Source organism: Oncorhynchus tshawytscha, unplaced genomic scaffold (genome assembly GCF_018296145.1).
Source record: "Oncorhynchus tshawytscha isolate Ot180627B unplaced genomic scaffold, Otsh_v2.0 Un_contig_10316_pilon_pilon, whole genome shotgun sequence".
Classification (NCBI taxonomy): domain Eukaryota; kingdom Metazoa; phylum Chordata; class Actinopteri; order Salmoniformes; family Salmonidae; genus Oncorhynchus; species Oncorhynchus tshawytscha.
The window spans coordinates 1-15,994 of record NW_024609065.1 but is presented as its reverse complement, the minus strand read 5'-3'; the positions used below and the strand labels follow the sequence as shown (position 1 = coordinate 15,994).

Genomic DNA, 15,994 nt, shown 5'->3' with positions numbered 1-15,994 from the left:
TGGAGGTGTGTCTTGTTCAGTTTAGCTCAGAAAATGCCACTCTCATCAATCTGCTGCCATACACCTCATCCTGCCTAATGAGAGGTCCTGGTCTCACCTCATCCTGCCCAATGAGAGGACCTGGTCTCACCTCATCCTGCCTAATGAGAGGCTCTGGTCCCACCTCATCCTGCCTAATGAGAGGCCCTGGTCTCACCTCATCCTGCCTAATGAGAGGACAGGTTCTGGGTCTCACCTCATCCTGCCTAATGAGAGGACCAGCCCCGGTCTCACATCATCCCTCCTAATGAGAGGACAGGTTCTGGGTCTCACCTCATCCTGCCTAATGAGAGGACCAGCCCCGGTCTCACCTCATCCCTCCTAATGAGAGGAACGTGCACAGAACACTGTTCTGTTGAGTTTTATAAAAAACTACATTGTGACATTGTGAACTATTGACATGACTTACTTAGTCCTTTAGGTTCTTATGTGGAACATAGGGCTTCCAGGAGACAGAGCCACTGCTGCTCTTCTGACTTTTGGGGAGGGGTTTTCATGACAGGACATTCATTGGAATCAAAAATCCTTGTGAACAAAAAATGCTCATTTATATGTTGACATGATTGATATCTCTTGATGAAATATCTCTAAAGATCTCAGTCGTTGTCTACGGCCGTTTTTTGAGAAGTTATATTTCTATATTATTATCAATGAGTAAATCAGTGAAATACTTGTAATAAGCTAATCACATTTCCAAGGCAGGAAGGCAATGAATGCAGAGCAGTAATCTACAGCAGTGGTCACCAACCTTTTTTCTGAGTCAAGATCACTTTCTTGAGTAAAAACGCAAGCCGATGATCTACCGCTGAGATTTATTTTAGAAACATTACTTTAAAAACATAAGTCTATTCAACATTAACCAATTATAAACAGTTCTGTAGCAATGAGGTTTGTGCAGTAGGCTATAGGCCCAGTACATTATCACTGCATATTGGCTAAGCTTCAATTGCCCTGCTAATGGGTAAAAGCTTCAATTGCCCTGCTAATGGATAAAAACCTTTTAATCAGGGCAAGGTGTCTGGTAACATGACTGAATACAAACAGTGCAGCTATTCCCTCCGCAAGGCTATCAAACAAGCTAAGCGCCAGTACAGAGACAAAGTAGAATCTCAATTCAACGGCTCAGACACAAGAGGCATGTGGCAGGGTCTACAGTCAATCACGGACTACAGGAAGAAACCCAGCCCAGTCACGGACCAGGATGTCTTGCTCCCAGGCAGACTAAATAACTTTTTTGCCCGCTTTGAGGACAATACAGTGCCACTGACACGGCCTGCAACGAAAACATGCAGTCTCTCCTTCACTGCAGCCGAAGTGAGTAAGACATTTAAACATGTTAACCCTCGCAAGGCTGCAGGCCCAGACGGCATCCCCAGCCGCGCCCTCAGAGCATGCGCAGACCAGCTGGCCGGTGTGTTTACGGACATATTCAACCAATCCCTATACCAGTCTGCTGTTCCCACATGCTTCAAGAGGGCCACCATTGTTCCTGTTCCCAAGAAAGCTAAGGTAACTGAGCTAAACGACTACCGCCCGTAGCACTCACATCCGTCATCATGAAGTGCTTTGAGAGACTAGTCAAGGACCATATCACCTCCACCCTACCTGACACCCTTGACCCACTCCAATTTGCTTACCGCCCAAATAGGTCCACAGACGATGCAATCTCAACCACACTGCACACTGCCCTAACCCATCTGGACAAGAGGAATACCTATGTGAGAATGCTGTTCATCGACTACAGCTCGGCATTCAACACCATAGTACCCTCCAAGCTCGTCATCAAGCTCGAGACCCTGGGTCTCGACCCCGCCCTGTGCAACTGGGTACTGGACTTCCTGACGGGCCGCCCCAGGTGGTGAGGGTAGGCAACAACATCTCCTCCCCGCTGATCCTCAACACTGGGGCCCCACAAGGGTGCGTTCTGAGCCCTCTCCTGTACTCCCTGTTCACCCACGACTGCGTGGCCACGCACGCCTCCAACTCAATCATCAAGTTTGCGGACGACACAACAGTGGTAGGCTTGATTACCAACAACGACGAGACGGCCTACAGGGAGGAGGTGAGGGCCCTCGGAGTGTGGTGTCAGGAAAATAACCTCACACTCAACGTCAACAAAACTAAGGAGATGATTGTGGACTTCAGGAAACAGCAGAGGGAACACCCCCATCCACATCGATGGGACAGTAGTGGAGAGGGTAGCAAGTTTTAAGTTCCTCGGCATACACATCACAGACAAACTGAATTGGTCCACTCACACAGACAGCATCGTGAGGAAGGCGCAGCAGCGCCTCTTCAACCTCAGGAGGCTGAAGAAATTCGGCTTGTCACCAAAAGCACTCACAAACTTCTACAGATGCACAATCGAGAGCATCCTGGCGGGCTGTATCACCGCCTGGTATGGCAACTGCACCGCCCTCAACCGTAAGGCTCTCCAGAGGGTAGTGAGGTCTGCACAACGCATCACCGGGGGCAAACTACCTGCCCTCCAGGACACCTACACCACCCGATGCTACAGGAAGGCCATAAAGATCATCAAGGACATCAACCACCCGAGCCACTGCCTGTTCACCCCGCTGTCATCCAGAAGGCGAGGTCAGTACAGGTGCATCAAAGCTGGGACCGAGAGACTGAAAAACAGCTTCTATCTCAAGGCCATCAGACTGTTAAACAGCCACCACTAACATTGAGTGGCTACTGCCAACACACTGTCAATGACACTGACTCTACTCCAGCCACTTTAATCATGGGAATTGATGGGAAATGATGTAAATATATCACTAGCCACTTTAAACAATGCTACCTTATATAATGTTACTTACCCTACATTATTCATCTCATATGCATACGTAGATACTGTACTCTATATCATCGACTGCATCCTTATGTAATACATGTATCACTAGCCACTTTAACTATGCCACTTGGTTTACATACTCATCTCATATGTATATACTGTACTCGATATCATCTACTGTATCTTGCCTATGCTGCTCTGTACCATCACTCATTCATATATCCTTATGTACATATTCTTTATCCCCTTACACTGTGTTATAAGACAGTAGTTTTTTTGGAATTGTTAGTTAGATTACTTGTTCGTTATTACTGCATTGTCGGAACTAGAAGCACAAGCATTTCGCTACACTCGCATTAACATCTGCTAACCATGTGTATGTGACAAATAAAATTTTATTTGATTTGATAATGTTGTTCTCAGACCATTAAGAAATTAAATTTCAACATGTTAGCTACAGTATATGATCACACTGGTAATAGATTAATTGTTGTATTGCTTGTGAGGCACAGCTGAGTGAGGATAATAATTAGCTTCTTTTTGTTTTCTGGACTGATGACCTGGATCTGATGGTCAGTCTGAGGGGAGGGAGAGAGCAGTGGTGAGGCTGTCTATCACCTGACTCACCGTCCCTCCTCTCTCCCACCCTCCACTGAAAATATGCCCCAACAGGGTCCAGCTGTGACATCATCTCTCAGAGCAGTGCATCTCTCAGGGTTTCTATGGTGCCACCTACTGTGACATCATCTCTCAGGGTTTCTATGGAGCCACCTACTGTGACATCATCTCTCAGGGTTTCTATGGTGCCACCTACTGTGACATCATCTCTCAGGGTTTCTATGGTGCCACCTACTGTGACATCATCTCTCAGGGTTTCTATGGTGCCACCTACTGTGACATCATCTCTCAGGGTTTCTATGGTGCCACCTACTGTGACATCATCTCTCAGGGTTTCTATGGTGCCACCTACTGTGACATCATCTCTCAGGATTTCTATGGTGCCACCTACTGTGACATCATCTCTCAGGGTTTCAATGCTGCCACCTACTGTGACATCATCTCTAATAATTACAATTTAACATTAACACTGGAGTGATAGATGTGCAGATGATGATGTAGAGGAGTAGTAGTGAAGTAGAGATACTGGGGTGCAAAAGAGCAAGAGGATAAATAACAATAAATAACAAATAATAATATTTTAATGACCTTTTATTACCCCAGCACAAGGTGCACCTGTGGAATTATCATGCTGTTTTATCAGCTTCTTACTATGCCACACCTGTCAGGTGGATAGATTATCTTGGCAAAGGAGAAATGCTCACCAATACGGATGTAAACAAATGTGTGAACAACAATTGAGAGCAGTAAGCTTTTTGTGCATAGGGATCATTTCTGTGATCTTTTATTTCAACTCATGAAACCTGGGACGAACACTACATATTGGTTTTATATTTTTGTTCACCATGGCTATACTGTACCTAGCCTTTAGCTATACTTTACTATGACTATACTGTACCTAGCCTTTAGCTATACTTTACTATGACTATACTGTACCTAGCCTTTAGCTATACTTTACTATGACTATACTGTACCTAGCCTTTCAGCCTTTTACTATGACTATACTGTACCTAGCCTTTACTATTTACTATGACTGTACCTATACTTTACTATGACTATACTGTACCTAGCCTTTAGCTATACTTTACTGGCTATACTGTACCTAGCCTTTAGCTATACTTTACTATGACTATACTGTACCTAGCCTTTAGCTATACTTTACTATGACTATACTGTACCTAGCCTTTAACTATACTTTACTATGACTATACTGTACCTAGCCTTTAGCTATACTTTACTATGACTATACTGTACCTAGCCTTTAGCTATACTTTACTATGGCTATACTGTACCTAGCCTTTCACCATACTTTATTGTGACTATACTGTACATGACTTTGCTTTTTCAACATACTTTTATCTCTGCGTTATATGTGCAACATTGTAACTAATAAAATGAAGACTGCGTCAACTTTGTAACTGACTGCATCAGGCTGCCTAGAGAAGCATCAACAGGAGAAGACTGCATAGCAACTGTGAAGTAGGATTTTCAATTGGTGCATAAATCGAAAGAGGGTGTGGCTTCACTACATTGAGGAAAATATATATTTTACTTTCAGTTTCATTTCTTTGTTTGCGACAGTTGGTTTTGTCCAGTTTGACATATTTTTCAGCGTTGGAAAGACTTGGAAAATTTTTTATCATGAAAACGGTTTTTTCCGTAGTTGCTTTCTGCGTCGTGTTGGTGACCATAAACGCAAGAGAATGTAAGTAAAGTATAGGAATTACTTTGTAATTATGATTAGGCTATATTGGTGGGATTGTGTTGTGTACGATCTTAATTTGAAAGGCCTCACCAACGACGTTCCTGAAAACAATTATGTATTTCCTTAATTTATGTCTTAAATCGACAGCAAATGTGTACTTTGTATGGGTTACACTTTTTAAGCAAATGTATATTGAGCAGAGAGATTACTATTTTATTTTTATAGTGAGAATAAGATAATAAACTTCTGTGATACAGATTATGTGTGTGCGGGCACCTGCCTGACTGTACCATTCCCTCTTCCCCCTGTAGCTCCCCCCAAGGTGCAGGTGTACAGCCGTAACCCAGGGCAACATGGGAAGGACAACACCCTGATCTGTCACGTGAGTGGCTTCCACCCCCCTGACATCAGCATCCAGCTCCTGAAGAACGGCATGGAGATCCCCGACGCCAAGCAGACAGACCTGGCCTTCGAACAGGGATGGCAGTTCCACCTCACCAAGAGTGTTGGATTCACACCAGCCAGCGGAGAGGAGTACACCTGCAGAGTCCGTCACCTGAAGAATCTGAAGACCTACACCTGGGGTGAGTTACTAGTGTAGTTAGAGGAGTACACCTGGGGTGAGTTACTAGTATAGTTAGAGGAGTACACCTGGGGTGAGTACACCTGGGGTGAGTTACTAGTGTAGTTAGACACCTGGGGTGAGTACACCACCTGGGGTGAGTTACTAGTGTAGTTAGGGGTGAGTTAGTTAGAGGAGTACACCTGGGGTGAGTTACTAGTATAGTTAGTAGTTAGAGGAGTACACCTGGGGTGAGTTACTACTAGTATAGTTAGTAGTTAGAGTAGTTAGAGTACACCTGGGGTGAGTTACTAGTATAGTTAGTAGTTAGAGGAGTACACCTGGGGTGAGTTACTAGTATAGTTAGTAGTTAGTTAGAGGAGTACACCTGGGGTGAGTTACTAGTATAGTTAGAGGAGTACACCTGGGGTGAGTTACTAGTGTAGTTTAGTTAGAGGAGTACACCTGGGGTGAGTTACTAGTGTAGTTAGTACACCTGGGGTGAGTGTAGTTAGGAGTACACCTGGGGTGAGTTACTAGTATAGTTAGTACACCTGGGGTGAGTTACTAGTGGTTAGTAGTACACCTGGGGTGAGTTACTAGTGTAGTTAGAGGAGTACACCTGGGGTGAGTTACTAGTATAGTTAGTAGTTAGAGGAGTACACCTGGGGTGAGTTACTAGTATAGTTAGTAGTTAGAGGAGTACACCTGGGGTGAGTTACTAGTATAGTTAGTAGTTAGAGGAGTACACCTGGGGTGAGTTACTAGTGTAGTTAGAGGAGTACACCTGGGGTGAGTTACTAGTATAGTTAGTAGTTAGAAGAGTACACCTGGGGTGAGCTACTAGTATAGTTAGTAGTTAGAGGAGTACACCTGGGGTGAGCTACTAGTATAGTTAGTAGTTAAAGTACATCTGCAGAGTCCCACACATACACACGTTGCTAAGTTCTATTTCACAATCTGACTTCTGTGTGTGTGTGTGTGTGTGTGTGTGTGTGTGTGTGTGTGTGTGTGTGTGTGTGTGTGTGTGTGTGTGTGTGTGTGTGTGTGTGTGTGTGTGTGTGTGTGTGTGAGTGAGAGAGAGTTAATCATAATATGCCATTGACTGACAGAAACCAACTTTTCCTATTTCCTCTACAGAATCAGATATGTAAGGCTTCGGTGTTCATCGCTGCAGGTGTGTATGTCTGATCATTTCATTTGTAGAGAAACCGTCTATTTAGCTGGCAGTTCTTTAGCTTTGGTCACTAACAATTGGTGGTTATTGTAATACTGTAGAGAGCTGAATAGGGCTGGGAGATATGGTAGGGCTGGGCGATATTTAACAATACATTTAATGAACATGTTACATTGTTGACAGCACATTGTTTAAAGTTGTGCACTTTAAATGTAGCCTACAGCTCTGAGGACAAAGTAATTGTTTTTATCTTCAAGCTAATGTTTCAAAAAATCTCATGGACTATCGGGTTGCATTTTACATGAACAGGTGTTTTACTATCAGAGCATTTAGCCCTCTGGTCAGCCCTGACAATGGTATGCTGTCTTCCCTACTTCTAATAACGGTGAGCCTACAGCACCAACGGAGGGTCTGACAGAATCAATCAGTTCTATGACTTCTTTCACTGTTACTGTTAGCCTAGGCTACTGTTAGCCCAAACACTGTTACTGTTAGCCTAGGCTACTGTTAGCCCAAACACTGTTACTGTTAGCCTACGCTACTGTTAGCCCAAACACTGTTACTGTTAGCCTAGGCTACTGCTAGCCCAAACACTGTTACTGTTAGACAAACACTGTTGCTGTTAGCCTAAGCTACTGCTAGCCCAAACACTGTTACTGTTAGACAAACACTGTTACTGTTAGCCGAGGCTACTGTTAACCCAAACACTGTTACTGTTAGCCCAAACACTGTTACTGTTAGCCTAGGCTACTGTTAGCCCAAACACTGTTACTGTTAGCCTAGGCTACTGTTAGACAAACACTGCTGCTGTTAGCCTAGGCTACTGTTAGACAAACACTGCTGCTGTTAGCCTAGGCTACTGTTAGCCAAACACTGTTGCTGTTAGCCTAGGCTACTGTTAGCCAAACACTGTTGCTGTTAGCCTAGGCTACTGTTAGCCAAACACTGTTGCTGTTAGCCTAGGCTACTGTTAGCCAAACACTGTTACTGTTAGCCTAGGCTACTGTTAGCCCAAACACTGTTACTGTTAGCCTAGGCTACTGTTAGCCCAAACACTGTTGCTGTTAGCCTAGGCTACTGTTAGCCAAACACTGTTGCTGTTAGCCTAGGCTACTGTTAGCCCAAACACTGTTGCTGTTAGCCTAGGCTACTGTTAGCCCAAACACTGTTGCTGTTAGCCTAGGCTACTGTTAGCCCAAACACTGTTGCTGTTAGCCTAGGCTGCTGTTAGCCAAAAACACACATCTGAATAGCACCCTAAGAACCGCAATCTGGATAGCTGAAAAGAAAGCATGATATTATTTGAATAGTGGAATATTCAAGTGAAATAATTTCAAATGCCCATCCATAGGGTGGCAACACATACATTCTAAATTATTTCAATGGGGCCATTCTCCATTCTGATTGGTTTAATAAACTGTTCAATAAAACTTCAAACAAAAATAATCATCTTTAGCATGTTCATACGTTTCTGCATTTCCTGCACTCACATTTGAGATCATTTCCACACTGCCACAATAGGGCAGCACGATATGGGCAAACAATCGCAGCCGTGTTTTTTTTAACCAAATATTGCAATTGTGATTTAGATCAAAACACCTGGGGTTAGAATCAGTTAGAATCATGGAAATAGAATGAATATTCTAATTCTATTGTTAGAATATAATGGTGGGCACTTTGAATACGGTGTTGTCTGACATCCTACGGTGTTGTCTGACATCCTACGGTGTTGTCTGACATCCTACGGTGTTGTCTGACATCCTAGGGTAATTTAACAAACCTAACATTGAAATACCTTTTTATAGAAGGTGAAGTAAAAACCCAAACTGGTCCATGCATCAATACCGGTGTATAGTCAAATATGGTATATCGCCCAGCCCTAGTACTGCATACTGTGTAATATATACGCTCTACTGAAGTAAGCATGAACCATTGTGGAAATGAAATGTGGATGAGATGAATGACTTGTTGTTGTTGTTGACAACCACAGAATACACCAGCCTCCGAGAATCTCCACTCCTGATATTCCTGGGAATCATCTCCACAACACTGTCCTGTCAAAATCATCTCCACGACACTGTCCTGTCAAAATCATCTCCACGACACTGTCCTGTCAAAATCATCTCCACGACACTGTCCTGTCAAAACTCATCTCCACGACACTGTCCTGTCAAAATCATCTCCACAACACTGTCCTGTCAAAACTCATCTCCACAACACTGTCCTGTCAAAACTCATCTCCACAACACTGTCCTGTCAAAACTCATCTCCACAACACTGTCCTGTCAAAACTCATCTCCACAACACTGTCCTGTCAAAACTCATCTCCACAACACTGTCCTGTCAAAACTCATCTCCACAACACTGTCCTGTCAAAACTCATCTCCACAACACTGTCCTGTCAAAACTCATCTCCACAACACTGTCCTGTCAAAACTCATCTCCACAACACTGTCCTGTCAAAACTCATCTCCACAACACTGTCCTGTCAAAACTCATCTCCACAACACTGTCCTGTCAAAACTCATCTCCACAACACTGTCCTGTCAAAACTCATCTCCACAACACTGTCCTGTCAAACTCATCTCCACAACACTGTCCTGTCAAAACTCATTTCCACAACACTGTCCTGTCAAAACTCATCTCCACAACACTGTCCTGTCAAAACTCATCTCCACAACACTGTCCTGTCAAAACTCATCTCCACAACACTGTCCTGTCAAAACTCATCTCCACAACACTGTCCTGTCAAAACTCATCTCCACAACACTGTCCTGTCTAAACTCATCTCCACAACACTGTCCTGTCAAAACTCATCTCCACAACACTGTCCTGTCAAAACTCATCTCCACAACACTGTCCTGTCAAAACTCATCTCCACAACACTGTCCTGTCTAAACACTGCAGGTGAAATCTGTAATGACTCTCTGCACATTGTGACTGATCATTGAACTTAATTTGTATTTTATTTGACCAGTGCTTGATTTGTGTTGTATTTGATGTGTGTAAGGAATGAAGCTCATGTCTGTGGGATTGTAAATCTGCACCAGAGGAGAAACACCCTAACTGCAGCCAGGCTTATAATGTGTTACCCTAACTGCAGCCAGGCTTATAATGTGTTACCCTAACTGCAGCCAGGCTTATAATGTGTTACCCTAACTGCAGCCAGGCTTATAATGTGTTACCCTAACTGCAGCCAGACTTATAATGTGTTTACCCTAACTGCAGCCAGGCTTATAATGTGTTACCCTAACTGCAGCCAGGCTTATAATGTGTTACCCTAACTGCAGCCAGGCTTATAATGTGTTACCCTAACTGCAGCCAGGCTTATAACGTGTTACCCTAACTGCAGCCAGGCTTATAATGTGTTACCCTAACTGCAGCCAGGCTTATAATGTGTTACCCTAACTGCAGCCAGGCTTATAATGTGTTACCCTAACTGCAGCCAGACTTATAACGTGTCAACCTATACAGTAGGTCCTGGGTTATGTAATGTGTTAACCTATACAATAGGACCTGGGCTATGTAATGTGTTAACCTATACAGTAGGACCTGGGCTATGTAATGTGTTAGCCCAGGTCCTACTGTATAGGTTATGTAATGTGTTAGCCCAGGTCCTACTGTATAGATTATGTGGGCTTTTCTCTTAGCTATGATCAGGAAATAAGTATAATTGATCAATCCAGATGTGATTGATGAGAAATGTAGAACTTGAATCTGTTTTTTAAACAGCGTAGATTATTAAGTGCTTTCTCTTTTTGGTTGTAAAAATCACCAAAATAAATAAAGTCTGACTTGTTGTCGTTGAACGACCAGTTATTTTCTCTTCTATTCTTGTCTAAAACAAAGCGACATGATATTTATATGCATTATGTGTCATAGTATTCTGCTAATTTATCACTTTACTGAAACTTGATGATGTAAAAGTCATGTACCACTTGTCTCACCTTGTACTGTTCAGAGCAGACCATCCAATCTAATGTTGCAGAGCGGGTTGCCAGACACATCATTGTGTGGTCACAGTCATGTGATCAGACACATCATTGTGTGGTCACAGTCATGTGATCAGACACATCATTGTGTGGTCAGTCATGTGATCAGACACATCATTGTTTGGTCAGTCATGTGATCAGACACATTGTGTGGTCACAGTCATGTGATCAGACACACCCCTGTGTGGTCAGTCATGTGATCAGACACACCCCTGTGTGGTCCACTTGCAATAAGAAGCAATAAGCAAGCTGTAATTGTCAACACATTTATTGATTAGTCAGTCTGTCACTAGTTTTATGCATGATTGTTGTCATTTAATGAGTTGTAACAATGTCTAAATGATGCATACAGTATTCCAATGTAATCACAGTTAACACATTGTACCCATGATTAACCTTTACATTTCAAACCAAGAAAGCAAAACGATGGATCCATGAAGTAATATAATATAATATACCATTTAGCAGACGCTTTTATCCAAAAAGACTTACAGTCATGCATGCATAAAATATTGTTTTGTAAGTTTGGGTGGTCCCAGGAATCGAACCATCCTCTACCAACTGAGCTACAAAGGACCTGAAGTCACTGGGAAGTCACCGTCTCAGAAGAGAACAAAAGTAGTGACTCTATTCGGTGACTATTCAACATGACTCTATTCAACATGACTCTATTCCACATGATTCTATTCACTCTATTCCACATGACTCTATTCAACATGACTCTATTCAACATGACTATTCACTCTATTCAACATGACTCTATTCAACATGACTCTATTCACTCTATTCAACATGACTCTATTCAACATGACTTTATTCACTCTATTCAACATGACTATTCAACATGACTCTATTCAACATGACTCTATTCAACATGACTATTCAACATGACTCTATTCAACATGATTCTATTCACTCTATTCAACATGACTCTATTCAACATGATTCTATTCACTCTATTCAACATGATTCTATTCAACATGACTCTATTCAACATGACTCTATTCAACATGATTCTATTCAACATGACTCTATTCAACATGACTCTATTCAACATGACTCTATTCAACATGACTCTATTCAACATGACTCTATTCAACATGACTCTATTCAACTATTCAACATGACTCTATTCAACATGACTCTATTCAACATGACTATTCACTCTATTCAACATGATTCTATTCAACATGACTCTATTCAACATGACTCTATTCAACATGACTCTATTCAACATGACTCTATTCAACATGACTCTATTCAACATGACTCTATTCAACATGACTCTATTCAACATGATTCTATTCAACATGATTCTATTCAACATGACTCTATTCAACATGACTCTATTCAACATGACTCTATTCAACATGACTCTATTCAACATGATTCTATTCAACATGACTCTATTCAACATGACTCTATTCAACATGACTCTATTCAACATGACTCTATTCAACATGACTCTATTCAACATGACTATTCACTCTATTCAACATGATTCTATTCAACATGACTATTCAACATGATTCTATTCAACATGACTCTATTCAACATGACTCTATTCAACATGACTCTATTCAACATGACTCTATTCAACATGACTCTATTCAACATGACTCTATTCAACATGACTCTATTCAACATGACTCTATTCAACATGACTATTCACTCTATTCAACATGATTCTATTCCACATTACTCTATTCAACATGACTCTATTCAACATGATTCTATTCCACATTACTCTATTCAACAAGTTAAAGAAAAAGACAAGTAATCAAAATGTAGAACACAATAAAACAATATTTAGATAGTTGCAATCTGATCTAGGTAGATGTCTTAATCTATGAAATGTTTATTTTTGCAGAGAAGGCCCACTGAGACCGAAGTATCTTTTTCAAAAGAAACCACGCTTCACAGAAATACAGAATACATCATAAGGAACCAGTGGTTAGAATGACAGAAAACAAAAGGTGCATGAGATAAAACAATACAAATTATATATAAAATAAAAAAACATGTACCTTTGACCTAGGACAAGTAATATTATCAATACCCTGAAAGGCACTAGTGGAATGGTTTAACATGAATACTGACTATTACAGTATTTGCAGCCTCCCTCTGAATTCTTAATAGACATTGTTGTGTTGTTCCCAGGACAACCACTGGGTGGCATTGTTGTGTTGTTCCCAGGACAACCACTGGGTGGCATTGTTGTGTTGTTCCCAGGACAACCACTGGGTGGCATTGTTGTGTTGTTCCCAGGACAACCACTGGGTGGCATTGTTGTGTTGTTCCCAGGACAACCACTGGGTGGCATTGTTGTGTTGTTCCCAGGACAACCACTGGGTGGCATTGTTGTGTTGTTCCCAGGACAACAATTCCCAGGACAACCACTGGGTGGCATTGTTGTGTTGTTCCCAGGACAACCACTGGGTGGCATTGTTGTGTTGTTCCCAGGACAACCACTGGGTGGCATTGTTGTGTTGTTCCCAGGACAACCACTGGGTGGCATTGTTGTGTTGTTCCCAGGACAACCACTGGGTGGCATTGTTGTGTTGTTCCCAGGACAACCACTGGGTGGCATTGTTGTGTTGTTCCCAGGACAACCACTGGGTGGCATTGTTGTGTTGTTCCCAGGACAACCACTGGGTGGCATTGTTGTGTTGTTCCCAGGACAACCACTGGGTGGCATTGAATTAGCTGTATTTGCAACAATCTCCTACGACATATCCATAGGCTCATCACCATTAGTCTTGAAAAGGGCATCAAACAGGAAGAGGTTTTTCTGTGCCTCTTCCTTAACTCTTTTCAAAACTGCCTGATTGTTGTCCTCCTCCAAACGGATGACAAAGTTCCGTAATATGGTGAGCAGAGGGAGGGCGTACTCTAACACACTCTGTCTGCTCTGAGTGCGCTTATCCTCATATACAAAGCCACCAGTATGTATGCCAAACACTCGACCAAGGTCATCGAAGACTGGCGAGCCAGAAGATCCATGGAAGAAGGAGGTGTTGTAGGTCACAAAGTCGTCCTTGTTCTCCTGCATCACTTCCTCGTAATGCTTTTTCTGTTTTTCAAGGGCATCGTTTATTGTGAAGATTGCATGTCCCTTTTCCCGTTTATATTTATTCGCAGCCTCCTCTCTTATCTCACTGCCAATGATGGAGGTGGGCTCCATTTGTTTCACCAGTCCACCTGGGTGTCCAATGAGGCAGGCCCCACCGCATGCTGGGACTGGGCCATATTCACGGAGGAGACCAGGAGGAACCTTTTTCTGTTGCTTCTTATTCTGAGGATCCATCTCCAGTATGGCATAGTCGAAATAATGTTTTCCCTGATGTCCATATTGAATGTCGATCAGCAGGGGTTTTGCTCTGAATACGTTCACATCGGCTCCATTTGGATTTTCATAGTTGAACTTTCACAGATACATTGACTAACAACTGTATGTTTTCTCTTACATTTTCACCAAACAAATGTGCATTTGTTAGGATGTAGTTGTCGAACAGCACGAAGCCTGTCCCCTGAACACCCTGAACACCTTCAACAATCACCTGACAAACGGAGGCACCAAGTTCAATCAATTTCTTCACTCTGTGAACCTCAGAGAACTTTTGTCTGATTTTCCCGAATTCCTGCTTCATGAGATCCAACTCTTCAGGAAATGTCTTCTGTTGGCTGTCCTCCCTCCTACTTTCCATCTGCTTCACCAGATCATCAAACTGGTTGCGAAGGATCGTCAATATTTCACCATGTTTTGGCACGGGAATGCATTTTCGTTTCTGCTTTCTTCTCGAAGAGGACTCCCCTACATCTGATCTTTCAGTTGTTAGCGTCGATGGAGGCATCTGTGTGCCGTCTCCTTCAGAGTCAGGGCTTGGGTTGAACAGAGATGTTTGCGTGGTTATAATGTTTTTAGTTTTTATTGTGGAGTCGGATGTTTCCATCTTAATTGCCATTTTCTCCTTATGTTTTGTCAGACACATTTCAAAGTTTCTACCATTAAGTTTTTTTGCAATTTGCCCCATTGAAACCTTGCTTCCTGTTGATCGCTCAGAGAGCTGGCATTTCTGTTCAAACACAATGTTTGAGAAGCGTCCATCATTTCGTAGAGCCTTCTTCACTTCCTCCTTCTGTTTGGCATAGACACATAGAGGTCCGTAGGACTCCAGTTGTTTGTTTCCAAGTATTTGTTTTGATTTGCTGTTTTTCCCTCCCGTTGTCTCAACAGAGAAAGTGACATAATTGTCTGTTTCCTGATCCGTGACCCCTGCAGGTTCATCTGTGGCATGTGTGACCATCTCAATAGTGAGACGGTCATCCTCTTTGATCAGCCAACATGGGAAGTGCTTCACTATGTACCCCTTACAACTCTTAATGACAATATCTTTCCCTTTCAGTGTCTTCCTGTCCATTTGGTTTAACTCCTTGAATGTGTCATTAGTTTCAAGAGCTCTCCATATTGTTCCAGGTTTGGTGCAGGTGATTCCCTCTTCGGGTATTTTATGAGTTGGGCAACTGAAGAAGAATGAGTGACAGTGTTCCATTTCTGGATAAATCTGTAAAAGAAAATAGAATATAGATTTTTTTTTTGGTGTCAATATTCTCATGTTACTGAAATGGTGAGGATAAAGTATTCTGAGATACTCTGCAGTATATTTTCATCATATTGAGAAACAGTATTGTATAAATATATACACACACACACACGATAAGATCCCTCTGTCCTTGATGCTGATGATGCTTTTATTATGTGACCCATCAAAGTCATGCTTAAACTAAAACTAAAATAACTTCACTCACATCGCTCTCAAGCGGCTCAGACTTCACCATGGCTGCCATTGGACCTGTGAAATAACCTGTGAAATGATTCAACATTATTAAGTCCATTGTGGTTGATAAGAGGGTCATTCCATCAATAGTGCATTTTGGGTAATTTGGTTTAAAAAAAAAAAAATGTAAAAACGGTTTGTGTCACCTAATTGTAACATTGTCATAAAGAGCAAGTTCAACTTCATTAAAAAACATGTTTTCCATCTCAAGAGGTTCAAAGTAGATCAGTGGAATGACGTAGCAACGAGCAGCTGACTAGGTATCT

The 15,994-nt window shown here is 42.2% G+C and overlaps 2 protein-coding genes across 4 annotated transcripts; one reads left to right on the top strand and one right to left on the bottom strand.

Annotated features, from left to right (window-relative positions):
• Positions 1-5,003: 5,003 nt before the first annotated feature.
• LOC112239312 (beta-2-microglobulin-like) lies at positions 5,004-10,717 on the top strand. Of its 3 annotated transcripts, none has more exons than XM_042314100.1 (4): positions 5,004-5,159; positions 5,471-5,743; positions 6,862-6,898; positions 8,889-10,717. In XM_042314100.1, the coding sequence occupies exons 1-3, from the start codon at positions 5,096-5,098 to the stop codon at positions 6,873-6,875; spliced, it is 351 nt and encodes a 116-aa protein (XP_042170034.1). In that variant the 5' UTR covers positions 5,004-5,095; the 3' UTR covers positions 6,876-6,898; positions 8,889-10,717. The 3 variants fall into 3 exon arrangements, with proteins under 3 accessions (XP_042170034.1, XP_042170035.1, XP_042170033.1); XM_042314101.1 differs by lacking the exon at positions 8,889-10,717 and adding an exon at positions 7,208-7,469; XM_042314099.1 differs by lacking the exon at positions 8,889-10,717 and having other exon boundaries at positions 6,862-7,469.
• A 2,560-nt stretch (positions 10,718-13,277) lies between these two features.
• Positions 13,278-15,970, bottom strand: LOC112240096 (serine protease FAM111B). Its single transcript, XM_042314096.1, has 2 exons — positions 15,700-15,970; positions 13,278-15,455 (listed from the first exon to the last, which is right to left on the bottom strand). Exons 1-2 carry the CDS (start codon positions 15,805-15,807, stop codon positions 14,304-14,306), a joined length of 1,260 nt encoding a protein of 419 aa, XP_042170030.1. The 5' UTR covers positions 15,808-15,970; the 3' UTR covers positions 13,278-14,303.
• Positions 15,971-15,994: the final 24 nt, after the last annotated feature.